Source organism: Petaurus breviceps, unplaced genomic scaffold, assembly GCF_028583685.1.
Source record: "Petaurus breviceps papuanus isolate PSGF00001 unplaced genomic scaffold, PetGlider_PUasm1.0 90603, whole genome shotgun sequence".
Taxonomy (NCBI): domain Eukaryota; kingdom Metazoa; phylum Chordata; class Mammalia; order Diprotodontia; family Petauridae; genus Petaurus; species Petaurus breviceps.
In genome coordinates this window covers 181,418-208,658 of record NW_027187284.1, presented here as the reverse complement: position 1 = coordinate 208,658, position 27,241 = coordinate 181,418, and the positions used below count along the sequence as shown (strand labels likewise).

At 37.6% G+C, this 27,241-nt stretch overlaps 1 protein-coding gene and 1 pseudogene across 13 annotated transcripts in view; one reads left to right on the top strand and one right to left on the bottom strand.

The window, feature by feature from the left end:
• DMD (dystrophin) overlaps positions 1-27,241 on the top strand; it is a 2,504,498-nt gene that overhangs the window by 2,432,439 nt on the left and 44,818 nt on the right. For all 13 annotated transcript variants that reach the window (XM_069063824.1, XM_069063827.1, XM_069063826.1 and 10 more), the window contains 7 exons: positions 8,315-8,481; positions 11,148-11,259; positions 12,469-12,605; positions 13,324-13,362; positions 19,972-20,037; positions 21,421-21,486; positions 27,060-27,218. In XM_069063824.1, the coding sequence (XP_068919925.1) occupies positions 8,315-8,481; positions 11,148-11,259; positions 12,469-12,605; positions 13,324-13,362; positions 19,972-20,037; positions 21,421-21,486; positions 27,060-27,218 (746 nt within the window). The remainder of the gene's footprint in view (positions 1-8,314; positions 8,482-11,147; positions 11,260-12,468; positions 12,606-13,323; positions 13,363-19,971; positions 20,038-21,420; positions 21,487-27,059; positions 27,219-27,241) is intronic.
• Positions 21-3,601, bottom strand: LOC138142775 (polyadenylate-binding protein 1-like pseudogene; annotated as a pseudogene).

Here is a 27,241-nt window from a genome sequence, read left to right as displayed (position 1 = left end):
CCTGGTCTGATGTTGGATTGGACCTTGAGGAGTCTACCATCTTGCTTTTTTTTTTTTTTTTTAGAGTCCATGAAACTTTAATGCACACAAAAAAAGCAAAGGATGCTTGACCAGCTTGCTGACTGGCCACCTTTGTCCACTTACATCAGATAGTGTAGGTACACAGACATATAGTTCAGAGTGCCTCAGAAGAGCACTGGAAGGGCTGGTCTCTCTTCAGAGCCATGAGATATCAGTTTTAGGGATCTTAGTGTACATATGCCTTGGGCAGCTCCGAGACCTCTTGTGCTTGGAGTGCAGTGACTACTTCTTCAATCTTGGAATGGAGGGATTCTGGAGACTCAAGCAGTAGCAGCAGCTCTGAGTTGTCAGTCTCCAGCAGCATGCCAGTGATCTTGCCAGCCAGCTGAGCATGTGTCCCATAAATGAGTGGGTAGAGTCTGTCACCAAGCATCTGCTTTTGTTCCTGGGGTGGGGCTGAGGCCAGCATAGATTCAGTTAAAGGCTCCTGCCCTTGGATCTGCGCAGCAGGCTCCATTACCTGATGTGCATTAGGCACAGCTGAGGAATACTTGTACTGGGCAGTGGCGTGGCCTGGGAAGTCTACACACCCACTTCCTATAGTCTGAGTCCCAATATTGACCACTCTCTGCGTGTGTGGCCCTGCCCGGGGCACCTGAGTAGAGGCCTGCCGGACAGTACTGATGTTGGAGATGGTGTGCCGGGGTGTGGATGAAGATCTGGGAGAAAAGCTGGTCCACTGTGGAGCAGGCCGAACAGGGCCCACAGTGCTAGGGCTGTAGAAGGTTGCTTGGGTAGGTGACTGGAAGACTGCAGTCACCTGGGGGATGGCAGGCAGGAAATAACTGGTTGGTTGGGGAAAGATGGGGCCATTTATGTTCCGGAGGACAGAGATGCGTTGCATGTACTGGTTGGTGAGGATGGCCTTCCGTTCTTCCTTGCGTTGGGCCAGGACCACATAGAGGGGCTTAGTGCTAACAATTCGCCCGTTCATCTCTGTCACGGCCTTTGTAGCCTCTTCTGGGGAGGAAAAACACACAAAGCCAAACCCCTTGCTGTGGCCACCCTCTATCATCACTTTGGCACTGGTGATCACACCATATGGAGAAAACTCCTTCCGTAGCTTCTCATCATCAATGACATCATCCAGATTCTTCACATACAGATTCACTCCCTGGTGGCGGTTCATTCCTGCTTCATCTGCTCAAATCTATGCTTCAGTTCACTCTGCCTCTCTGTCCTCTTCTGGGCCCGTCCAACATAAAGGACCCGACCCCCAAGCTCCTTCCCATTCATGCCACTCACAGCCTTCTGAGCTTCCTCATGCTTCTCAAAGTTGACAAAACCAAAGCCTCGAGAATGGCCACTTTCGTCAATCACCACCTTCACACTTAGAGTCTTTCCAAACTGGGAGAAGAGTTCCTGAAGGCACTCGTCATCCATATCTTCCCTGAAGTTCTTGACATAGATATTGGTGAATTCCAGTGCTCGTGCCCCCAGCTCTGCCTCCCGTTCCTGCCGAGACTTGAAGTGGCCCACGAAAACTTTCCGGTCATTAAGAAGCATCCCATGCATAGTGCCGATTGCTTGGTTTGCAGCCTCCTGGGTCTCAAAATGGACAAAGCCAAAACCTCTGGAGCCATTCTCATCATACACCACCTTACAAGAGAGGATGTTCCCAAAGGTAGAGAAGGTGTCATACAAGGCCTTGTTGTCAATGGAGTCATCCAAATTCTTGATAAAGATGTTGCCAATTCCTGATTTCCGGAGCCCCGGATCCCGCTGGGACCACATGATACGGATGGGCCTGCCCTTGATTACCTCAAAGTTCATGGTGTCCAAGGCTCGTTCAGCGTCTGAGGGCTGCTGGAAGTTGATGTAGGCCTAGCCCAGGGAGCGGCATGTGGACACGTCACGGCACACGCGGATGGACATGATGGGCCCTGTGGCTGAGAACTTCTCGTACAGCATGGCCTCGGTCACGTCGGGGTGCAGGTCGCCCACGTAGAGGGACGCCAGCAGGTAGCCTGGGCCACTGGCGTTCATGTTCCAAGGGGAGGAGGGTCACGGTCCGGCAGCGTCCCCGAGCAGTAGACAGCGGGGGCGTCCAAGCACGCTGAGCTACCATCTTGCTTTTAGGCAGAATTACACCATCAGGAGTAGGTGGGAATCTTGAGAATATTCCGTTGCCCCCTCAGTAAATCATTCTAATGTTTAATAACCTTCAGTGTCAGGAAATTATTTATGGATAACAACCTAAATTCCTCATGCTGCTCTTTAAGCCTGTTTCTTCTTGTTCTGTCCTCAGTGGAAAAGTGTAGCTGGTTACCATCCGCTCCGTAAGAGACAGTCATATAACTGAAAAGTGTTAATAAGTTTCTCCTTCTGCCCTTCTTTTCCCTCTTGTATCTTTGGCAAAACAGCCCATTTCTTGGAGCTTTGTTCATAGATATCCTTTCTACATTTTTAACTGTCTTTGTTCCAGCTTAGTTTTCTCTAATTTGTGGAGAACCAAACCAGGAAAAGTTTGATCAGCCCTGAATATGAAGAAATGACTATATGGCCATGTTTGCAGTAGCACTGATTTATAGTCTAAGGGCCAGGATGCTACTGTAGGGGGCCCATGTCCATCAAGTATTGTTTTTTGATCTTTCTTTTCATCAGACAAAATTCAGTAGAACTGGTATTTGCCACCTATAGGCTAAAGTGTAAAATAATGTTTTTATCAATTTCATAAATGCATGTACTAGTTAAAAAGTAAAATACATGTGTTTTACTCTTTTGCAGATTATATAGTTGTTATTGATAAAATACAAAAACCATTTAAAAGTATTATAGAATTCATAGTAGCTTTTTTTGTAAAAAAAATAAAATCCACCAAAAACTACTGAAAAAAAATTTTTTTTTTTTGCTTTTTGGAGGGCAGTTGGGGTTAAGTGACTTGCCCAAGTTCACACAGGTAGTAAGTGACAAGTGTCTGGGGTCGGATTTGAACTCAGGTCCTCTTGACTCCAGGGCCGGTGCTCTATTCACTGCGCCACCTAGCCACCCCAAACTACTGAAATTTTAACAAGATAAAAGAGACATGGCATAACATCATAAAATATAGATTTAGAGCTAAAATCCAAGGTAACTTTGGAGGCCATTGAGTTCAACACCCTCATTATACAGATAAGGAAGGTGAGACACAGAGTAAATGACATACCATGGTCACACATTTATTAAGTGTCTGAGGAAGGATTTGAATGCAGGTATTTTTCCCCCCAAGTCCGATGTGCGTTGAGTATACTGTGTGAAAATGAAGTAGTTAAAATAAGTATATACTTAACATAAGCCCAGATCAGGGGTGGGGAACCTGTGGCCTTCTAGTTCCTCAAGTGTGGCTTTTGGACCAAATTCAAACTTAACAGCATAAATCCCCATAATAAAAGGATTTGTTCTATAAAACTTGGAATCAAGCAAAAGGCTTCATCCAAGGACTTAGAAGCCCACATGTGGCTGTAGGTTTCCCAACCCTGGTCTAGAGTATGAAGTATATGCCTCCAGTGCTAGCTTATTAATAGAAGTTGAGTGCCCAGAACCAGGAGGTGATAGTTTTCCTGTAAATATTACTTTGTTTAACTCTAGGTATCATATTTTAAGAAGGTTGTTAACAAATTAATATGGTGCCAGAAGATATAATTGGGATGGCCAAGGTTCTGGAAGATATATGCTATTTTATTTTATTTTGAAATCTTTTTGTAGCACTTATTAATTAAAAACACCTTGAATTATCAGATCCAGGCCTGAGCATTGCAAATTAAAAAAATAAGTAAATGGATATCCACTGGTTTTGAATTATCTTCACTTTCAAAGATATGCTTCTGTTCCCTCCACTATCCAGAGAGCCCCTTTTAACAAAGAATAATAAAAAGTTCAATAAAACTAAGCAATACATCAATGGCATCTGACAATACAATGTGTTCATGTTGCACTTTCATAGGGAGCCCAGCCATCTCTGCAAAGGGAAAGATGAAGGGATAGGAATAAACATATATTAATTGCCTAGCACATGCCAGGCACTTTGTAAATGTTGTCACATTGGATCTTCATAAAAATCCTGGGAAGTAGGTGCTATTATTATACTCATTTTACAGTTTTGGAAACTGAGGCAGACAGGTTAAGGGACTTGTGCAGAGTTATACAGCTAGTTAAGTATCTGATATATTTGAGCTTGGGTCTTCCTGATTCCAAACCCAGCACTTTATCCACTTTCACCTCCTAACTGCCTCTAGAAAGAAGAGGAACCTTCTCTCCTCTAGTTATACAATACTCGCTATCATTTTTGTCCTTTTTATTGACATTGTTGTGTTCATTGTGTATATTTCCTGGTTCTGCTTACTTCACTGTAAATCAGTTCGTATGAATTATTCACATTCAACATTTCTTATGGTACACTGGTGTTCCATTATGTTTACATACTACAGTTTGTTTTACCATCCCCCATTAGGTGGCATAATGAATAGAGCTCTGGGCCTGGAATCAGGAATACCCAAGTTCAAATGTAGCCTCAGACACTTGAGTAGTTGTGAGACCCTGCACAAGTCTCTTAACCTCTATCTGCCTCAGTTTCCACAACTATAAATTGGTGATAATAATAACATCTATCTCCTATGGTTATTATGAAGCTCTCAAATTAGATGATATTTATAGAAAAGTCCTATATTAAAAAGCTCTTTCTTTTAGTAGGAGCTTTCCAGTTTTGACTTTGGGGAATATGCAACATAGTTGAAGGAATAAGGGATGCCCTTAACCTAATGAAAAGAAAACAAGGATAATTCAAATTTGGTTTTAAAAATTGGTAGGGCTGTCTTGCAAAAGAAGGATTAGATTTGTTATGTGTATTTTCAGAAGAAAGAATAAGAAATGGTTTTGGAAGTTAGAGGTAGACATTTCAGTTTGGTATAAATGTAGAGGAGGTTCAACTTGCCTGCACGTCCATCTCAGTACTTGTCACTTTAGTGTGATGCCGCACCCCCATTATCAGTGGGAAGGACCAAGGGGGACCACTCAAGCATTTTTTGTGTCATACCAAAGTGACAAGATCTTTCAGAGCTGAGTCACCTGGCAACAACTTCAAATTTCCTTATCTCCCCAATAGACCCAAGCAATGAGTTACAATTTACCTGATGTCTCCAGAACTTTCGAGAGGAATTCCAAATGCACACCCTATGAAATGGCCCCTATAGGTTATTTCAACCTTGACTACATAGGGAAGAATTTTCTGACAATTCAGTTTTCAGAAATTGAATGTGTTTGTTCTAAATTTTCCCTGCCCTTCTTTCCCTCCTTCCAAATTCCATAGTAATGGCCTACCTTGGAGATGAAGAACAACTTGGGCACTTTTATGATATGAGCATCTGGTTTGGTTTTATTCATCACCAACACTGTATGGCAACTTACTAAAAGAGCTAGCACACATTGAAAGACCTAGTCTTATTTGTTCATTTTCCCCAGAAATGGTAAAACAGATAGCATAAAATACCCACAAAGAACATGAACATACCCTCTCATCCTTTTTGTTCCTCATCCCCCTTTTTCTGGACAAAATCCAGTTTTTACGAAGGGTCAGATTTCTTTTATCAAAATAAAAAATGAAGTTTCTAGTTAATTAATGGGCTCTGGCTCTCTGTATGATTCTTAAGATTAAGCTTCCCTGTAAACACATGGGCAGTGCAAACACTGTGTGCAAACTTCCTGTTCATCTCTTGCCTCTGGTTCCACCTGCTTCTTACTGAAGATTCCAACCCACAATCCCACCCAAGAGTTTATAACCCTAGTCTCCTTTCAGTACTAACAACCGCCTTACTTGTTTAAGAGGGTGTTTATTCCATCCTAAGAGAATGGGCTGCCTTTCTAGGTAGTAAATTCTTTGTCCTTGGAAATATTCAAACAGAGAGGCTATAAGACATCCTCATGCCTTGCATGGAATTCTCATGTTATATGAGAAGTTAGATTAGTTTCTAAGGGCTTAGATTTTTTAAAAAATTGTTGATTCTGCACTAAAAGTAGGTAATATAATGCTTTGAATATAATAAATGCTAAATATATACTTATTAACTGGAACTTGATATTATTTTGTTGTTTAGTCATTTCAGTTGTGTCTAACTCTTTTGTGCCATTTGTGGTTTTCTTGGCAAAGATACTGGAGTAGGGGCGGCCAGGTAGCACAGCGAGTAAGAGCACCGGCTCCAGTATCGGGATGACATGTGGATCGAATCCGGGCTCAGACACTTATTACCCACCCAGAAACACCTGGCCGTGTAATCTTGAGCAAGTTACTTAACCCCAATTGCTTAGGGGCGGCCAGGCGGCTCAGCGAGTAAGAGCACCAGCTCCAGTGTCGAGATGGGGATCAAATCCGGTCTCAGATATTTAGCACCACACCCAGAAATAACTGGCCATGTAACCTTGAGCAAGTTACTTAACCCCAATTGCTTTAAAAAAAAAAAAAGATACTGGAGTGGTTTGCCATTTCCTTCTCCAGCTTATTTTACAGATGAGGAACTGAGGCAAACAGGGTTAAGTGACTTGCTCAGGGTCACACAGCTAAGCAAATGTCTGAGGCCAGATTTGAACTCAGAAAGATGAGTCTTCCTTACTCCAGATCTGGCACTCTATCCACTGCACCACCTAGCTGCCCTATTGATATTATTATCATTTTTGGTAAAAAAAAAAAATGGTTAAAAAAGGTCAGTTTTTTTCTTTTTATATTATTATTTTGTATAAAGGAAAACTAAAATTAAATGACCTTTTTATATCATGTTGCTGTTTTATCAGTGAAAGTCATTGAAACCCAGAATACAACAAAGATGTGCACAGTTGCATCTTAGATATCATCTCATTCTTGGGTTATTCAGATTTGAGTAGTTCCTTGATCATTCAACCACATTTGAATTTCTTTACTTTCCATGAAGGAAGAATGAATATTGATTGCCAAAGTAATTGGCAGGTTTTCATCATAAGATTATATATTTAGAACTGGTGGTTTTCATTGTTCAGGGCTTCTCATTTCATTGATATATTTTTTTTTACTTTAACTGTTTAATGAATACCCACATTTTCTGCCTTTGTTATCTATTCAACACACTGGAAACAAATCAGTTCAATTTCAAAAACTGTATATGTAAATATACTGGGGACTTATATGGAGTTGAGAAAAGTATGGGTTTCTGCCATCATTGAGCTAGAATAGAAGTATAGATTTAGCATTAGAAGGGGCTTTAGGGACCTCAGAGGTCATATAGTTGTTGTCATGTCTGACTCTTCATGATACTGTTGGAGTTTTCTTGGCAAAGATACTGTAATGGTTTGCCATTTCTTTCTCCAGCTCATTTTTTACAGATGAGGAACTGAGGCAAACAAGGTTAAGTGACTTGCCCAGAGTCACATAGCTAATAAGTGTCTGAGGTCACATTTGAAATCAGAAAGATGAATCTTCCTTGACTTTAGGCCCAGCACACTATCCACTTCACCACCTAGCTGCCCAGAAGTCACACAGTTCAAGCCCTTTATTTTATAGATGAGGAAAATGAAGCTTATAGAGGGGAAGTGACTTACTTGTAGGTCACAAAAGTAGGAAGCAGCAATCTATGAGACATAGATATCTATAGTACAAATTTGTTAACTTAAACATATTTTGTGAAAGGTATAGAGGATTAAACATAGATGCAGAAAGGCCTAGATTCCAGCCTTGCTTCTGACACTTAACCACCGTGTGACTTATAGGATATGGCTTTGTATACCAGGAACTCCTTATGCTGATGGAAAAATAGGTTCAGGTTCCTCCTACCCTCCAAAATAAACTAATAGGCATTTCAGATACAAATAAAAAATGTTGTTGTCCCTGTCCTCAAGAGGCTTTAAATCTACTAAGACAGCTACACACAAGAGTAAACACAAAGTATATCCAAAGTCATTTTATCATGTAAATATAGAAAGGAAATTAAAATCAAATGCCTCAGGAGAGCAATGATATGAGAAAACTTGCTGGAGGAAAAGACATTGACTTAACTCATTGAATGGTAAAGATGAATGAGTGAAAGTATTTGTTGACCTAACAATGTATGTAGAAAATGCTCTTCTACCATATGCTTTATGGGAAAATCATTATGGTGAAAATCAGTATTACATGTATATACTTCTGTAAAAGAAAATTTTAGAAAACCCACAATTTCCCTGTGGCTGATTTCTGCTGATTTCTTCCTTTCCCTCCCCAAATATTCTCTTTTTTTCTTTTCTCCTTCTCTTACAGGCTAACAATAAGCCAGAGATAGAAGCAGCTCTCTTCTTGGATTGGATGAGGCTGGAACCCCAGTCAATGGTGTGGCTGCCTGTTCTACACAGGGTGGCTGCTGCCGAAACTGCCAAACACCAGGCGAAGTGTAACATCTGCAAAGAGTGCCCCATTATTGGATTCAGGTATCAGACCAGACACATCCCAGATCTTCCTTTTTTCACTGTATGTGTTAGAAGATCTTGTGTCCTCCTAGCAAAAGCTGTTGGTTTTCTAGTCACCAAAATGGACATAGGGGAGTTCCAAGGAGGACATGTTCTCTTAATGTTAATTTGAGTCATCTGGATGGAGATACTTTCTTTATCCTTTATGGTCCTTGTTCACTCCTTCTTATTCCAGAACCTCATTCAGTGGAAAAATCTCATCTTTCAAACAAGCATATGTGAGTGCTTCCCCCTGAGAACTTATGAACAAAATTCCAACATCAATTTATAGGAATGTAAAATAGTCCCAGAAATTCCAGCCACTTTTCCCCCAGTTCTAATCTAAGAACCATTCCCCCAAACATCACAAAATCAGGAGGTGATTCTACATAGGAAACTAGGCTTGAGTGAAAGGGCATTCCTATCTAACTTCCCCAGTTTCCTTTCCCTTCCTTTCACACTAAGAATTGTTCCAGTTATCACAGACCTTTTTTCTTGATACATAAAAATACCTGATTAGCCTCTGGATAGTATCCTAATGAATTGCTATCCAAGAGGACATAAAGTATGTAAATGAAGGAAAAACTCACTGAGAGTTCAAAACCAAGAAAGAGTCTTTTATTTCAAAGTGAAAAAAAAAAAGAAGGAATAATAAAATGTTAGCACTAGAAAGCGGCCTTGGAGTCTAGGGCAGTGCTTTTTCTTTTACATTTGAGAAAAATAAGGTCAGGAAAGGTTAAGTGATTTGCCCCAAGGTTACCCAGCCAGGAAGGAACATCTACTTGATGTGCTTTAAAAATAGCAAAATTTGTGTCTTTAAACTCTTTGGCCATTTGACCTTTTTGTGGGTCTTTTTTTTACATGAATGTGTTGTTTGATAATAATCCTCACTCCTTAATTCTGGAAGTTGTTGATCTGTTGTAACATCTGGATCAGCAGCATGGTTTCCATAGCAATGAATAAGCCACTGTGTTGTAAAATAGCTATATATTGGTATGCCTGTTCAGAATCCACTTAACAGCTAAGTAAATACTCTCTTTCAATTATGGTTAGACTTGTTTTATCACTTTGTTCCTTAATAGCTACTTTGTGTGGTTTGGTATGCTCTTTATTCATGGTGTTCTTTTAGCATGGCTATTTATCCTTCTGCATATCATGCTGTTTACCAAGAGGTTTTACAAAAGCTTTCTAAAGCCTAGATAGACAACAGTGAGTAGGCTGTGTGAGCACAAAGAAACCCCATTTTGTCCTGGTTTCTGGCAGGTATGAATGATGACTTCAGGTGGGGCTGCAGCAGGAGACAGCATTACATTTCTTACCTTTTCTTTCTCTACTTCTCTAGCTTATCAGAGAAATGTGGTAGGGGGGAGAATTTATAAAGTAACAGGAAGGGAAATGCTTTTAAAATAAAATACTTTAAAGAACAGTAAGTAGTACATTTTCCCCCTTCCTCCTTTAGAATATATAATTTAGAAATCCTCTTTTCCTCCAAAAAGAATCCTGAAGTTTGAAAGGGATGTGTTATTCTTCAGTAAAATGATATCCAAGTTTTCCTGTTCATTTTGCGTAATATAATTAATTTTCTTGATTTGACTAAAGTCCTCAGATCTGAGAAATCAACTTAAAATTTAAAAAAAGACCAGAAATGGGTTAGCTTTCAGGGTAGAGAAAAAAGCTACCATTTCAGACTTAAACATTATATCTACTCCAGTCTAGCACAATTATAGCCTTTTATTGGAGTTTGGTTTGCTCACTGTATGTACTAGAGTAAAGCATTTTTGAAGAGAGGGAGAGAATGATAAAAGCAGAAATTAGCAAAATGACTGTTTGGAAAATAAGTCATAAATCAGTTAGAAAGCATGATTAAAACATGTTTTTAGTTGACAAGTTTTGCTTTTTTTTTTTTTCCACTTTTGCCATTGACATCCCTTCATTTTTCTTTACCTTTTTGGAAAATACTTTCTTTAGTAAATTTTTGTTGTAAAATTAGAAAGTGTATATCCTAAAAATTATAGTGTTTGATGATAGACTACTAGTTTGCTTGTACCTTTCTATTTCATCAAAAATATTCTTATACTACCTTAGATTTGAAATAAAAACTGATTCCCTCCTCTTTGATATCGTTACAGAAAAATATATCTGTTTTGTTTTTTGCTTTTTGGAGGGAGGGCAGGGCAATTGGGGTTAAGTGTGACTTGCCCAAGGTCACACAGCTAGTAAGTGTTAAGTATCTGAGGCCACATTTGAACTCAGGTCCTCCTGACTCTGCGGCTGGTGTTCTATTCGCTGTGCCACCTAGCCACCCCAGAAAAATATATCTGTTAAAAATCTTTAAGTACAATTTTGGACATGGGTCAGTGTTGTAGAAATCACACATATTAGAAATCAAATGTGCTCCAGTTTTGTCATTAAAACACTTCACATCGGAAATGTACTCTGCCTCTCTGGGCCTCCATTTTTTCATTTTTAATAAGAGAGTTTTACTACATCCTTTATGTCTCTTGCAATTCTGATATTTCTTCTATAACATTATTGTATTTGTTGTATTGGTATGAGAAATCAGTATAGAAGAAAGACCATGGCCCTCACCAGTTGTTTTTAAGGTAAATTTTGAAGAAATTAATTTTTTTTTCTTTCTCCCCTATCAGGTACAGGAGCTTAAAGCACTTTAACTATGACATCTGCCAAAGCTGCTTCTTTTCTGGCCGAGTTGCAAAAGGCCATAAAATGCACTACCCCATGGTAGAATACTGCACGCCAGTAAGTGATATTACTGTAGCTGGGGAGAGCTTCCGTTCTATATAATCAGTCTCATGAAATAGTTGTAATGTTTTGGTGTACAACTCACTTGATTTTCCCAGATTTTGGAGTTAATATTTCTTGGAGGGGCAACAGACCAAAATTTACTAGGCACAGGAGTTTATATGTGTGAGCGTGTATGCATGTGTGTATGTGAATGCAAGCATGCACATCTATCTGCAGTATGAATTGCAAGTGTTCTCTCTGGCTTTAAATCAGTGGTCTTGGATAATATGCTAAACATTAAAGTATTGATTTTGGTTGTTCTGTTACTACCTACTCAGAATTTATTCCAGAAAGAAATTTTTATTCTTAAGGAATTGTGTCAGTAACACTGTTGTAACTATAATTCCCTCCAAACAAAAAACCATACTTACTGTTCTGTGCTGATATTTCCTTATTTGAAGTAGATTGGAATAGTAAATTGGATCTTGCTTCACTTGTCATTAGAAAAACCCAGAATTCTTTTGACGACAATTGAATATACCCAGTTGGAATGATCCATGTCTAGACACAAGCAGAATCTGTAGAATCATTGGAATATTTCTTTAATTCATAGTCTGAATCCAGCAGATGGTCTAGTCAGCTTGTGGATCTGAGGATGTATATAGCCCAGAGCAGAGAACGCTTTGGAGGACCATGATAACTGCCTTCAGATATTTGAAGGGCTGTCACATGAAAGATAGATTGTACTTGTTCTGCTTGGTCCCAAGAAGGCAGCTTTCAGTTGATTACAAGGAAAAAGTTCTGAGAATTTAGAGCCATCAGAAATGAAAATGGACTGTGCCAGAAGGTAGTGAGTTTACCATTACTAGAAGCTTCAAGCAAAGGCAGGGTTTTTTTGATTATTTATTGCAGAGGGATAATCCTAAGGGAATCTTAACTAGATGACTTCCTATTCAACTCTAAGTTTATATGAATCATTCTCATTTTATATTGCCACTTGGCTCACCTTCATGAAAGGAGTTCAAGAAAGATTACACAGTGGGCATAATAATACTTTATCATTCTTCTGGTGAAGAAAAACTCGTTAACATTAAAAATTAAGAGAGTGTTGGTATAAACCTTTGGGCACCAAGGTCTTTTGACCATTCCTGGACCCGGAAGTCCTTTTTGTCGGCAGTGTAAGGAGAAGTTTTTAATTCTATTTCACTCTCCTGTTGCTTTCAGACAACTTCAGGAGAAGATGTTCGAGACTTTGCCAAGGTACTAAAAAACAAATTTCGAACAAAAAGGTATTTTGCGAAGCATCCACGAATGGGGTATCTGCCTGTGCAAACTGTCTTAGAGGGGGACAACATGGAAACGTGAGTACTAGTGAAGGCAAACCTGAGCTTTATTTGAAACACCCTTGAGCTTACCTCTCTTCACCTCCTAAGTGCTTTCCCATTTCTTTCATCTGATTTATTTCCTCTGGGAAGACACAAGCTGACAATACAATTGCCATTTCCCTGGCTTCTTTAAACCCAGTTTTCTCCATGAGCTAAACTTCAGTGTGCAAGGGAAGAATACATCTACTTCTGCTAATTGCCTTGCAAGGATTTGTTAAAGATGCAGCAATTTGGACATTGGAAATTTTAGCATTTAATGTAGATTTCACTCACATACACACACACACACACACACACACACACACGCCCACCATATTTTTTTTCTTCCTTATCTGATTGCTAAGTTACAAATTTCCAATTGTGACTTTTTTTTTTCCTTTCATACAAAATATGGTCACATCAAATTTTTGAAAATAAACAGTAAGGATGTTCACAAAGAAAGCCAGAGTGACTTTTCCCTCCTTTCAATTTAACTTCTGTTTCTAATAATACTTCAATGGCAATCACACAGCAGCTTGGTTGATCTTATTTTCACTCCTTTCCACCCCCTTTTTTTTTCTTTTTGGCTGCTTCTTTTCATAATTGTTCATATTGGTCAGATGGATTTCAGTTATTTTTACCTTTCTGTAATTATTTATTTTGCTGCTCAGTTTTTCTGCCTTTCTCTTCACCTCCCCATTTTTTTGTCTTGCAGTCCTGTTACTCTGATCAACTTCTGGCCAGTAGATTCTGCGTGAGTACTTTTGCTAAAGTCTGCTGCTGCAACATCCCCTTGCTTTATTTATTTATTTTTAGACATATATTCATCTCCCTCTTTCATTGTGATTATTTTTTTTTAAGTATGTAAGAGTCCCATCCACAACAATACAGGTGAATCACAACCTGGTGGACAGACAGGCAGAAAACCTGGCTGAAGCACTAAGGGTCCTAATTAAGGGCTTAATAAGGAGTTATTAGTTATGTTCCTGAGAGGTATGGTTATACATTTCTTCTCATCTAGGATGGAAGAGCCTGCTGATTACAGAATAAGTTTCTTCAGCCATATTCAAGTTTGAAGATTTCAGAAATTTGGAAAGGACAGCCGCTATATTTCTTAGAAGCTCTGTAATTCAGAATTGGCAGGATTCATTTTAGTATTCATTTGATTTGGGTTAACTATAGTTTAATGAGGTGTAGAGATAATTTAGTTTTGAATGTTTTTCCTAATTTTGGAAAATTAGGTACAAAATTTTGATACGTAGTTTTTTGGGTGCATACTGTTAGATTTCTCAGCTTTGACACATACTTTCTCCCAACCTCCAAAGTGAGAGAGGAACCTATCTATTGAAGCTTATGTATACCGTCCTAGACAATTATCATTATGTGAAATTGTTTGAAGTAATTGAGAAGTGCAGTCTTCATTATAGCTCTCATGTTTGTGTTCAACTTATTGAAGTTCAGCACCACAGGCTAGTTAATTTAGCCCCCCCTCGGGTAATGATTTGAAACTGAAGAATTCAAACCATAGTTTATTCTTTTATTAGAAAATATTGCTTGGTCTCTATACATATTGTAAAATTGGTAGTTGATACTTAAATGTATTGTTTGAAAAAGAGACTTTTTTTTACTGCAACAAGTTACATTTCAGGTTGCCTATTCTTTGCTTTAGATAGAAGTATAGAACAACTTCAAAAAAAATTCTTCAATAGAAATTTCCTTTTATCAGGGTTTTCCTGACTTTTCTATATAAATATATTTAAACTGAATTTTCTTTTGTTTAGATAATAATAAGCAGCAAATCATCAACTGTGGCTTTATATTTCATTAGCCTGAAACAAATGGAAAGCTTACCCATATGTTTGGAAACTATATTATTCAGCCACTTAATTTCAAGTGGTCCCTTAAGTGTGGTTGAATGTTTCCCAAAGTTCTGTCCTTGGCCTTCTTTTTGTTCCTTGGATCTTCTGTTCCCTGTATCATCGATCACTTCTATGCAGATGAAAAGCCACATCTTTGTTTATACCCTCCCCCCAACCTCATTCTAAGGCTTTTATCCTTTATTTCCAAATACCTCCACCATTTCCCATTCACCCAGATTCACAACCTTGGAGCTATCTTTGACTCTTCCTTTCCATTATCCCCCAAATCCAGTCAGTTGCCACAGCCTGAGTGTTCTCTCTTTGCATATTCCTGAACTCTATCCCCTACTTTTCTTCCCAATGCAGTTGGACCTTCATTACCTCTCATGCACACTATTGTAAAAGCTTCTTGATTGGCCTTCCCACCTGTTCTATTACCACTTCAATCCATCCTTTATACTATCACTGAATACTATGCTTATAGAACATTCATGCCTGTCCTCCCTCTTACCAAAGATGTAAGAAGCAGGTGGAATATAAAGTCCTGGTTACTCCAGTTTTGTTCCAAACTACCTTTCTTTCCTTACTACCTCTCTTCTCCACCCCCCACCCATATATCCTCTCTTACAAACAAAATGGACTATTTGCTGCTGGAGGGAGTTCTGCCTAGAATGAACTTGATCACTTCACACATTCCTCTGCCCTATTCTGGAGGCTAACTTCTCCTTTCCTCTAAGGCCCAGCACAGATGCCACTGTTCCATCTCCTTCCCATCTGAAAGTGATTGCCCAGATTTCTCAGAACCTTGCCCAGACTTCACTCTTACCCATTGCTTTCCATTTTTCATAGTTATTTTCTACATATTGTTCCTTCCCAACCTACAATCAGATTTTTAAATACGTTGCTTACCCCCAGCATCTAGCACAATACCTTAATGTTTGTTAAATTTAATTGAATGGTTTCCTCCATGAACATTAAGTCGTCACCTTGGTCTGATTTCAGTTACACAATGCAACTCTCATGTAGGCCCTCAAATCAGATATTGTGTTTTCCCTAGTATCTGCTGTTCATTGACTTTTACGTTAGAAACTTTAAAAAACAGAAAAGAATAACTCTGGCCTAAACTTCATTAGATTCTGATAAACAGTATACTCAGAACCCTAACTCAACCTGCAATTAAGACTATAGAACATTTTTAAAAGCACCAGGACAGTTTGAAGATGAATATCTTAAGTATAGAATAGCTAGTATTCACGGGGGGGGGCGATCTGTAAGCTACGAACCTCAGAAGAAATAATGTTTATTTCAGTAAAAATATCATGAGAAATAAATATTTCTTTTTTAAATCAGTCTATACAAAGTAGACTTGGAAATCTTTTTTACTGTGAAAGAAATTAACTTATTGAAAGTAAGGATTTGTCTGTTTTGTTATTAGGAATAACTGTGACCTCTTTAAGTATTAATTCCTTCATAGACAAAGCTGTTCTTTAGCCTACAAGCTTATGAGATGTTGAGGATATTCAAAGGTCATTAAGGTGTAAGAGACTGTTACAGGATCAAATTCTTTGCTGCTTGAATTCTAAATGGATTTTGGAGGTGTTTAATTAGTAAATGGTATTTCATGTCAATTTGAGGTCTGTTAAGTCCAGATTTGGAAACCTTACAGAAACTCATGTCTAGACATTTCAGTTTTAAGACTCTAAATGCAACAAAGTTTAATGTTCAGAATGCTGCCTTATGTGGGGAAGCAGTATATAACAGTAAGAAGAACATTGGTTCTGAGGCTATAAGATTTGGGTTCAAATATCATGCCTGATAATATCTTTGGGCGAGTCATATAGCTGCATGAGACCTCAATTTCCTCATATATAAAATAAAGGTGATTGTGCTTATATATCCCTTTTAACTCCTTGTCTTAGATTCTGTGATGACATCGAACTTTGTGATCATGATGTTTCTTTAGTCAGGAAGGCTGAATGTAGAAGTTTGGATTTGTAGTTTAGACCCTCATTCCTTTGACAAAGCTTAACCTTTAACCCTATAGTTGAAGCTCATTTTCCTAAGTACTTATTTCAGCACTTCAAGGATAAATGGCTTCAGCAGTATGGGTACTCCCTACACTTATGTAGATCTCAAATCCTTTTCCCTTTAATAAGTATTCCCCATGAGTGGTGATGACTGAAAACATTCATCGCACTACAGCCATCATTCTGGTAACAAACCCCTCTGCTTGGGACTGTCAGATACAGTTTTTGTGACATTCTAGTTAAACTAATTCTTATATTGTTAAGCTAAAGGTGACATAGACTTTCCTTTGTCCATAGTTAGGATACCTAAACTGTTAGTGGAAATGGCTTGGAATGTAAGTAGATAAAACATTGTTCATTGCAGGTAATGGTGCAGTAAACTAGGAATCTGGCTTTCTGCAGCAAAGTCCTTAGGCCTTAGTAGAAAATAGTACAAAGTAGAGGAGAGACTTAAATTTCTCTTTAAGGGGGAAAAAGGCCTCATTTGTACTTTTTGAGAGAGAGGTGATTTTCTTTTATTTTTCTGGTTAGGCATGTGTCTGGATTAAACAATTTTAGACTTTTAACAGAATTGTGAATATACTTTCTCTCCCCTTATACAATACCCTTCTCCTTTGTTCATTTTCTTCTTTAGTCTAAGTATGTGTTTCTTTAGGCTCCTGGTATATAACCTCTTGAATTTTTATTGTTTATGGTGTAGCTGTGCAAAGCCTTGGTGCTCTGGATTAGAGGCTATGAAAATCCATAAGGAAGAAAATGTTAAACCATTATCTACTGTGTAAAAGACATGCTAGAGTTTTTTTACTTATATATTCTTGAATTAAAATAAGAACTTCCTTTGTTGAGAACTCTGTGGAAAAGGTTTCAGGAGTTTTTTATGTCCATCATTTACCATCATTTAACTGTTTTGTTAAGTAGCTAAGGTAGTGAAATAGGCAAATAACTAATACATTTACCTTCTAAAGTGACTTAGTTTATAGGTCATGTGTAAGATTGAAAAATAAGTATTGATGACACATTCTGGAAGAAAATGAGATGGATTCATGGTTTAACCGAGCACTAAATTTTCCATCATAGTATAGATGTTAAAAAATACTTTTGGACAAGGTTTATTTGGGATTCTTCTAGTTCCAGGTTTTCTCAAATAGTATAACTTTGAGAAATCAACTGGTTCATTTGTTGAACAAGCATTTTTAAAGTATATCCTACCTGATAAGCACTAGGGAGATAACGATAAAGCAAAAAAAAAAACAAACCATCATTGCCCTTGAAGAGCTTATATCCTATTGGGGAGTATAACACTCACACAGGCAAATAAAGAGGAAATCATTTGAGGAGAGAGGAGGCAGGGAGCAAGAATGTGTGCATCAGCACCAGGGTTTGGCATTCTCTCACACCCTAGTTTACATGGAGGTGGTCATCTTTTTAGGAACCTTTAAATTTCTTTGTAGTTAAACCTAGTCATTCAGAACTTGGTTGTGATGAAAGTTGTTAGAAGACATTAGCGTCATACTTCATGTTTTCAGCTTAATCAAGAGAAAATTGTTCTAAGCTGTTTGATACACATAAATACGTGTGTGTGTGTGTGTGTGTGTGTGTGTGTGTGTGTGTGTAAAGTTGCTTATAATAACTTCATTCAGTTCAGCAAACATTTCTTGAGTATCTGCTAGTGAAGATGCTACGTCCATCTCTGAGAAAGAACTAAGCTCAAGACCAGGCACATGCATGTCTTCAATAACTTTACAATCTAATTGGGGAGATAAGGCATGTGACCTAACCATAGCAGAGAGAGGGCCTATACCTATAATTTCACTGGCATGAGAAACACCTGGTTAGGGAAGATCTACATATGCATGTCATACCTTCTCTGAAACTTAGAGTCTGAGAGACTTTTCTAGAGCAGTGGTGTCAAACTCACATAAAATCAGGTCTCTGCAGGCCACATATTGACTTAGAAAATCAGATATTAGCATGATCTATGTTTTATTACCTATTTTTTATTTATTAAACACTTTCCAATTATATTTTAATCTAATTCAAGTCATACTTGAAAATTTTCCTGGCTGCATATGGCCACAAATTTGACATAGTTGGCCTAGAGAACTGAAAGGTTATGACTTGCCTTGGTTATTGGAGACAGTATATGTTAGAAGTGGGATTTTCTTCCTTTCTAACCAACTAAAAGATGATGTCCACAAATGAAGTACAAATAAAATTCATTAAGTGTTCCAAGGAGGGAGAGATCACTTCATGGGGGGAAATCAGAACAGACCTTTTCAAGGATATGATATGAGTTGGGCCACAAAACAGCATTTCCATAGGTGGAACTGGGAAGTATGGTCCAGACTTAGTTGATATGAGCAAAGGCAGAAATATTTTTTTTCTTCTGAGATCATAGATGGATCCTAGACAAATTCTGGTGTGATTCTGTTCACAGACACATATTGTCTTTCTTGGTTTTATTCTGAGCACATATGGTGTGGGATCTCTTTCCTAAGGCTTCTATGAAATGAAACTTAGACATTAACTAAATCAGGACACTTTTTCTTATAAGTTATGTTGCTGTGGACATTTTGATCCAGTAATACTGTCTGCCATGTATAGGGATCAGTTTTTAAAGAATATTCCTTTTACCCATTAAAAAAAAAAGGTATGAGATTTAAAAAAATCTTTCATCTTCAAGGCCCTCTGTGTGACTCAAACTTAGAAAGCTGAAAGTACATTGACCTTGTAAAAAATCTAACCTCTGGTACAAAGGAGTATCATAGATCTAAGAACTCTGTGTGCATTTCATTCTTACTTTTTTATACACACACTGACATGCACAGATACACACAAATGGAGCAAAATTCCTTTGAATGTTAGATGACTGGCTGTCCCTGGTTTTTACAGAGTATAGAGATGTATGTGTTCCTCTCCTGCTCTAAAAATTCTATGATTCTAAGACATTTGAACTCAATGTCATAGTAATATATAAGATCATAAAATGTCACAGATTGCTAGATTGGCTTTCCTGAAGTCAAAATTTCTTGATAATAAATGATAAAATCTTAAGCATATGGTATAGGAAAGAAGGAAAAAAATGTATGACCCACTTGTACAAACTGCTTGCTTTATCTTTTTGAATCATACACAGTGCTGAAACTTTGAAACCATGAGATATGAAAAGTTGGTAGGTAGGGAATATCATTTATCCTAACATTTGCTACAGTAGACATTTGTCAGAATAGTTTTCATATTCCTTTGTGGTTTCTGAGGAGAACAAACAAACAGGCATAACATATAAGAAGAAATTCTTTGGAACGTATTTAATAAACGCTTGGATTTTAGAAACATGGACATTTAGCGTAAGGGAAAAGTAGGTCATGTAAAGCACCAATTTGAATTAGTAAATTCAAGGCCGTGTATATAAAGAACTGTGTGTTTTTTGAGCTTGACGGATGGTGTCTGTGACTAATCACATTTTCTGCCTTATAGGCCTGCCTCGTCCCCTCAGCTCTCCCATGATGATACTCACTCACGCATTGAGCATTATGCTAGCAGGTATGAGACCAGTTGAATGCCAGGAAACTATTTTATTTAAATAACTAATCCAAGGAAACTAGATTAAACACTTTATGTAAATAATTTTTGTTTCCAGGACTTTTCTGCTAATCAGATTACTCTTTAACCTGCATGTCCCACCACTGCATGTTTGCACACTAAATCCATGGGTAAAGAGCAAAATTGCATAAATGTGGGCCTATAAATTTGTATCCTTATTCAATTTTTGCTTATACCAACCATTCTTTCGAACAGAATGTTTAAAGCCTTAAGGCAATCACATCTCTAGGAAGTCAGCAATCTCCTAAGAATCTGAAACGTTAATAGATGCCTCAGCTGACCCTATATCACATGGGTGACTAAAATATTGGCTTTCCATATGAGTGCTAATTTTTCAATAAGATGCTGAGGAAGATCAGACTGACAGTGGTGGTTCACTTAACTCTTGGCCCATGCTGGCTGACATTCTTAGGTTTAAGCTAATTTTGATAGCAATGATAGGACATATTTAATTGGCAAAAAAATAATAATAATAAAATTATAATTGGCTGGTTTTTCTCTGAGAAGTGCACTGCTCTGGGGTGGTGACCTTTCCTCCATACCACTCTTGCAAACAATCCATTATTTATAATTTTTATTATTTTTTGAGATGGAGAGATTCAATAAAAGGTGATAATCCCTAGCAACGGAATGACTTTTCCCAGAAAGCTAAAGACAGACTGTTGACACTTAGTGTCTTTCATGTAGAGTCACCCTTAATGTTTTCTTTAATAAGAATCTAATTGGCCAGAATATTTTAACCTTGAAATAAGGTCAGTAAGAAACAAAATCTGATTCATGTCCCCAGTCTAAGAAATGTTTCCCAGAGGACTTTCTTCTATATGGAACATGTTGGGAACCTCTCCTTTTTCTCCCTACTCTTACACTCTGAAAAAGGGAAAATAATGTGAATCCATCTAAGAACTCACCATTTGAAGTGTGGCTAGGTGGGGCAGTGAACAGAGCACAGGCCCTGGAGTCGGGAGGACCTGAGTTCAAATATGGCCTCAGACACTTAACACAAAGGTAGCCATGTGACCTTGGCCAAGTCACTTAACCCCAATTACCCTACCTCCCCTCTCCAAAAACAGCAAAAAAAAAAAAAAAAAGAACTCACCATTTGAGTTGGTGGTTTCCTACTAGTTAGCTTCTGCTATGTGTTCTCCTAAATGATGACCCAGTGTTAAAATCGTTTGAAATAATTCATCATATCCTTTGAATGGAAGGATTCGCTTCTCATCGTAAAATGATTTATCTTTTAATTTTTTAGGAATGTTAGAACAGGTCTTGAATAGCTTCTAGTAAGTCATATAAGTTTTAATGAGCTTTTACGTTTTTCATCAGGCTAGCAGAAATGGAAAACAGCAATGGATCTTATCTAAATGATAGCATTTCTCCTAATGAGAGCATGTAAGTATCCTGTCTCTTTTTATGAAATGTTCCTGACAATGAAATTGCTTATGAGAGAGAGAGAGATGGATATCACAGTATAGAAATCAATCAGGAAAGCATATTCTTGCTTTCTGGGATTTGCACATGGACTTTTTTTTTCCTTTCCTTTTTAATCCTAACCATCTTTTCATGGGACTGACGCACATAATTACTGTTACCCTCAGTCAACATGGACAAACAAATGCATATTTTAGTGAGATTAAACATTGTTCTTTTAACAATAATCCATATATTAGGGTATTCAATATCAACTTAGAAAATTATTCCTCCATAGCTTTAGACAAGGGAAAAGAGCTGTCATTTATGTAAAATGACATTATTTCTGTAGTCCTTCTTGGAATTTCATCATTATCCAGCCTTTTTCTTTTTTGAAGCAAATTGAGTATTTACTTTGAAAGTTTCAAAAGGATTCATTTATACACATTTGCATATATACATTATCAACCTCAGAAATTGAAGACAGTGAGGTAGTTTGGCGAGAGACATCAAAACAGAAGGTGAAGATTTTTTTCCCCATAAAAGATGATACGCTACTGCTAAGGGTCAAGGAGTGGATGTAGAGTGGTAAAAAGATTGCTTTGGTGAAGATGCAGAGCATTGACTCTAGCAGAGGCATAATTATGGAGTTGGGGAATGGCACAAAAGAGATCATGGTAGTGGTATGTAAGAGTATGTCAGAGCTTGGTCTGGTGGATACAAGGGAAAAAACAGGTCTGAGACATCATTATGTACAAATAGATTTTGAGTGATAGAGAGAAAAGGTAGACCCGAGAATGGTGGCAAATGAAAATTAACAGAGATCTATGGTTGGGTCAGGTCAGTGATGTATAGATGCTGTGGAAAAAGTCAGGCAGAGGTAGGTCACATGCCCATAATATTTTATTTGCCACAACAATGAAGCAGCCAGTTCAAAATGACATAGAGACAGAATAATGGGTAAGAAAAGTTCAAGGGGTGACAAGTCTTTTTGACTCATTCATACTAGTTAAAACCATGAAAACAGATCATTTGGTATATATGGGAGAATACCAGAAGAACCAAAGATAAGGCCCACTCCTGAGCTTTCTCCACTCACCTACAGCCAACAGGCATTCTCAGTTATGCACATGTATAACTTCAAAGTTTTTAATCTGGTCTCTCTCCCTACCACTGCTTCAACAGAGTTTATTCTTGGATGCTTCCTCTCACCGTGCAGCTCAGGGAATATGAACCAATCTTAATATTATCCTAATCAAAACCTAATTAAGAAGGAAAATCAACTGCCAAAGAATCATTTAATGCATTACAGAGCTAAATTAAAATTACTTTAGCATTATCTGCTGTTTGGGTCATCCATGATGGTTTGGGAATACACAGACCATTCGAACATTTCAGACTATGACTACATGCTTAATGTAGATGACTGAGAATTAACTGTGTTTAAAATTTTTGTTGGAAATTATTCATTTAGGTGCCTTTGGAACTGGTTGAATTATTCAAACCAAAGAGTGTTGGGTAATGAATCAGTGTCAGCCTAAAGGGAGGTTTTTAGTAGTATGTCCTAGAGTTCTAGTCATGGAGATGCTCTGTTTAAAATTTTTATCAGTGACTTGAATGAATCCATGACATGCTTATTTAATTGGCAGATGACACGGCTAGGGACAGAGGTAACATATCGAATGTTAAAAATTAAATCCAAAATGATATCAGGTTGAAACAATGGGCTGAATTTAATAAAATGAAATTTACTAGAATTGTAAAATTCTGCACTCGGGTTCAGAAGAACACAGAAGATGGGGGAGATGTCATTCAGACAAGTCAGTGGCTAGACAGCAGTTCATATTGAATGAACAATGTGAACAAATAATTGGCCAAAAGCTAATGTAATACTGGGGTACTAAGTTTCCAGAGAGAGGTGTGATGATTCCACTGTAGTTTGTCTAGGTTGGAACACAGTGTGATTATTATAAGAAGTTCTATAATTTTTGAGACCAGTATTGACAACCTAGAGCTCATTCAAGAGAAGAGTACCAAGATACCAAGGAAAACTAAATGAAGCCATATAAGGATTTGTTGAAGGATTTAAAGAAGGTTAGGGTTAGAAGAGGTAGGACTCAGGAGAGAGGGGTGGGAATATTGTAAAAGAGGATTATATTTTTTCAGCTTGGCCTCAGAGCTCAGCACTAGGGCCAATGGAAAGAATAAAAAACACTGTCTAAGGAAAGTCTTCCTAACAAAGCAGCCAATTCCATGTCACTGAAGATCTTTGAAATTCCTTCCAACTCTAAGATTCTTTTATGTTTTCAGCTATTAGAGGTAAAAAAAAATATTCCAAAGTGCTAAATTTTAACATTCACTTTAACATTAAGTAAATATGTCTTTGACAGTAGTCAGTAAATAAGACTCTTAAAATGAAGTTAAATATATCTTAAATACCTCATTATTGAATTCCAAAATTTATTGGAGAGAATAATGTTAACTAAGAAATCTACAAGTTATTTCAACAAAACTCTTCTTTTTGATGTTGTTGTTTGACTTTTTAAAGTATCGGGTATCTTAACTTAGATACTTGGCTGGATTGTTGATTTCATCCTTGCAGGTATTCCCTCCATGGCGCATATAGGGTGGGTTTGAAAAATAATGTAATGAGATTTAGATCTTGACCCATCCTCATCTTCTCACCCTCTGAGTTTCTTGTCCATGTCTCCTGTAAATCTTCTACATGAGACCACCCATCATATTGTGAGGTTTTCTCCTGGTTAATAGTTTCAAAGGTGGGGGCCAATGCCCTATGTGGTATGTAATCAAGCGAAAAAGGGAGGTGTCAAATTCTAACCTTCTGTGGTCATTTGTTGGTTTATCTTTAGCAAACCACATGTACCTTATACTTTTCCCTCCCTTACCTCCACTGTGTAAACTCTCAACCTGCCCCCTTATGAGCCAGATGTCAGCTGCTCAGAGCAATTGTAACTTAACCACTACCAAGGCATCCACAACAGCAGCTATACAGGTATTACTGGGGAAAATTACGCATTCCCTGCCCATCATACTCACTCTTTGTACCCTGGAGGGTAGGGACTGGTGAGTAAAGAGCATTGCTTTCCTCCTTTTTCATTTTGAATGGGATAGAGTAAGTCACACAGGAAGAACAAGCATGAATGGGTTGTAAAGTATATCTCAGATCTCATTACATTATCACCCTCCACTCTCCCAGTCTTTCTTGTTATTGTCAAAAATTCCACTTTACTTGTGAGAGGATGTTGTTGACCTGTATCCCTCACATCATATATTTAATATGTTTACAAGTCTTCACATCTGTCTCTATTCCCTTCTCTGTTCACATAGCCAACACCCAACCTAGACAAACTAGGGCCTCACCACCTCTCTCCCATCTGGACAATTGCAATAATTTTTTCATTGATCTTCCTGCCTCAAGTCTCTTTCCATACCAGTGCAAACACAGATCCCAAACTGATGTTTCTAAGGAGTCTTATCATGTCACACCCCTCCTCCATGTTCAATAAATGCCATTGGCTCCCTGTTCTCTTTATTTCATTTTTTAAAAGTTAATATTTTGTACAAGTTTTATAATATACATAGTTATTTGTGTGGTAGTTCATATGTATGATTTATGACTAAGAGTGTGTTCTCATGATTTTTTTTTAACTGAAAGCTGTCCATGATCAAGGAAGTTTGGAGACCATTACTCTAAATCCCTTGACATTGTGTAGATGTTTATCCCCTTCCTCTTTGTGTCATTTCTGATGTTTCACTGGTAATATGATGTAGCCTTTTCATACCTGCTATGCATCTTTCCATTGCCCTTTGGGTGACCCACAACTTTAATTCACTGGATAATTAAATGCTTTGTAGTCATACAGCAGCATTAGAAGAATATTGGTTTTAAATAAAAGGGCCTTTGTTACAGGGAGTAACATAGGGTCACTAAAATTACCACATACTTTCCCAAATGCATTTGGGAAATTGTGCAGCAAATATAATTTAAAAAAAAATTCTTAGGCGTTGTCTGACAAATTTGACTGAATTTGAGGAAGAGAAGCAGCTGAATGTACTTGGAACACCAAGTAACTTCTTTTTACCAAACTTTTTAACGTTTCAACTAGCTATCTTGGATTCACGTTATAAATATTAACCAGTTTGATAAATTCGACTTCTTTCCTTGACATGTTAATGTAACCTAATCATTTTACTTTTCTTCCTTTTTTGTGGAAAGAAATGACTAATTCTAGAATATCATTTGAATCCTCCAAATGAGAAAAAAAAAGGAAAATTGATAAGAAAAATTGTTTAAGACATTAAGTTGGAAGGAAAATATTTAAACAGCATCTAGCCTAAAACAGCACAGTTCTGATCCTCCCAGTGAAATGGAATGAAGTGTTTGCTTACTTACCTCTGGAGATAAGGCTGACTGACTATTGAGGATCCAGTATCCATTTATTAAATTATGTTTACCTATGTACTAAATAATATCTAGTTCCCAGAAAAAAAAGTTGGCTGCCTCATAAAATATAAAAACTTGAAGATCTACTTATAAGATTAAAACTTGTTAACTATTTTGAAATCTCTGTTGAATTTTTATAATTAACTCAACTTTTCTTTTTTCCATTCATTTACTTTCACATCCAGTTAGCAATTAGACTTTTTTAAATGTATTGATAAGTTTACATTGGGTTACCTTCTTGCCTATGTGGTTTTTAAAAGGAAAAATAAGTACTTGTATAAGAAGTGATTTATTTTAACTCAAAAAAGGTTAACGTGACTTTCACTCTTCACTTAGAAAATAGACACAAAAGAGAACGCATGCCATAGTGGATTTAAGAAAACTTGTGTTAGATGGCCAATATGTGAATTTCTTGTGCTCAGCTATACATTTTTCCCCTAAGGGCCTTCTTAAATGTTTGCTTTTTTTTTTTTAAGTTAATTTTAAAAACAGACCTAGGTTCAGGTCCCACTTCTGCCACATTTGGAGTATGTAACCATAAGATAACTTGCTTAATCTCTCTATGCCCCAGATACTTCTATTATACTCTGAGTTGAAGAGCATTGGTAGAAGGAGGTTCCCTATTGGGAGATCCCTACATTGATGGAATTATAGCTCAGATCCAAAAATGAACAAAAAAAACAGGATGGATTCATTTAATCTTGTCTTTTTGACATGTTCTGAAGCAGAAGTACTGACATATATGGAGGGAGGGAGGAAGTTACCATCACTTTTGGTTAGTCTTCTTATAAAAAAATCACAGCAGCACAAGCAGATATCTGTCAGTTCTAAGGCCATGCAAATAGCCAAAGGCTAATCACCCTAATTAAAAGTTTACATGATTTTGTCACCAAATAGACTGTCAATGACCCCAACCAATTTGAAATATCTTTGAAAGCAGAAGCTAAGATCCAGATAATTCTTTTAAAATAATAGGATATTCATCTCTTCAGTGCACATGTAGAAGTCAACCCTTACTCCCCACCCTTCTTCACGAGTGTTAGTGCAAAAAAGGGGGAAAAAAAAAAACCTTTTCAATTGTATTTTCCAGAGATGATGAACATTTGTTAATCCAGCATTACTGCCAAAGTTTGAACCAGGAGTCCCCCCTGAGCCAGCCTCGTAGTCCTGCCCAGATCTTGATTTCCTTAGAGAGTGAGGAAAGAGGGGAGCTAGAGAGAATTCTAGCAGATCTTGAGGAAGAAAACAGGTGAGTTTTCTCTATAGTCTTAC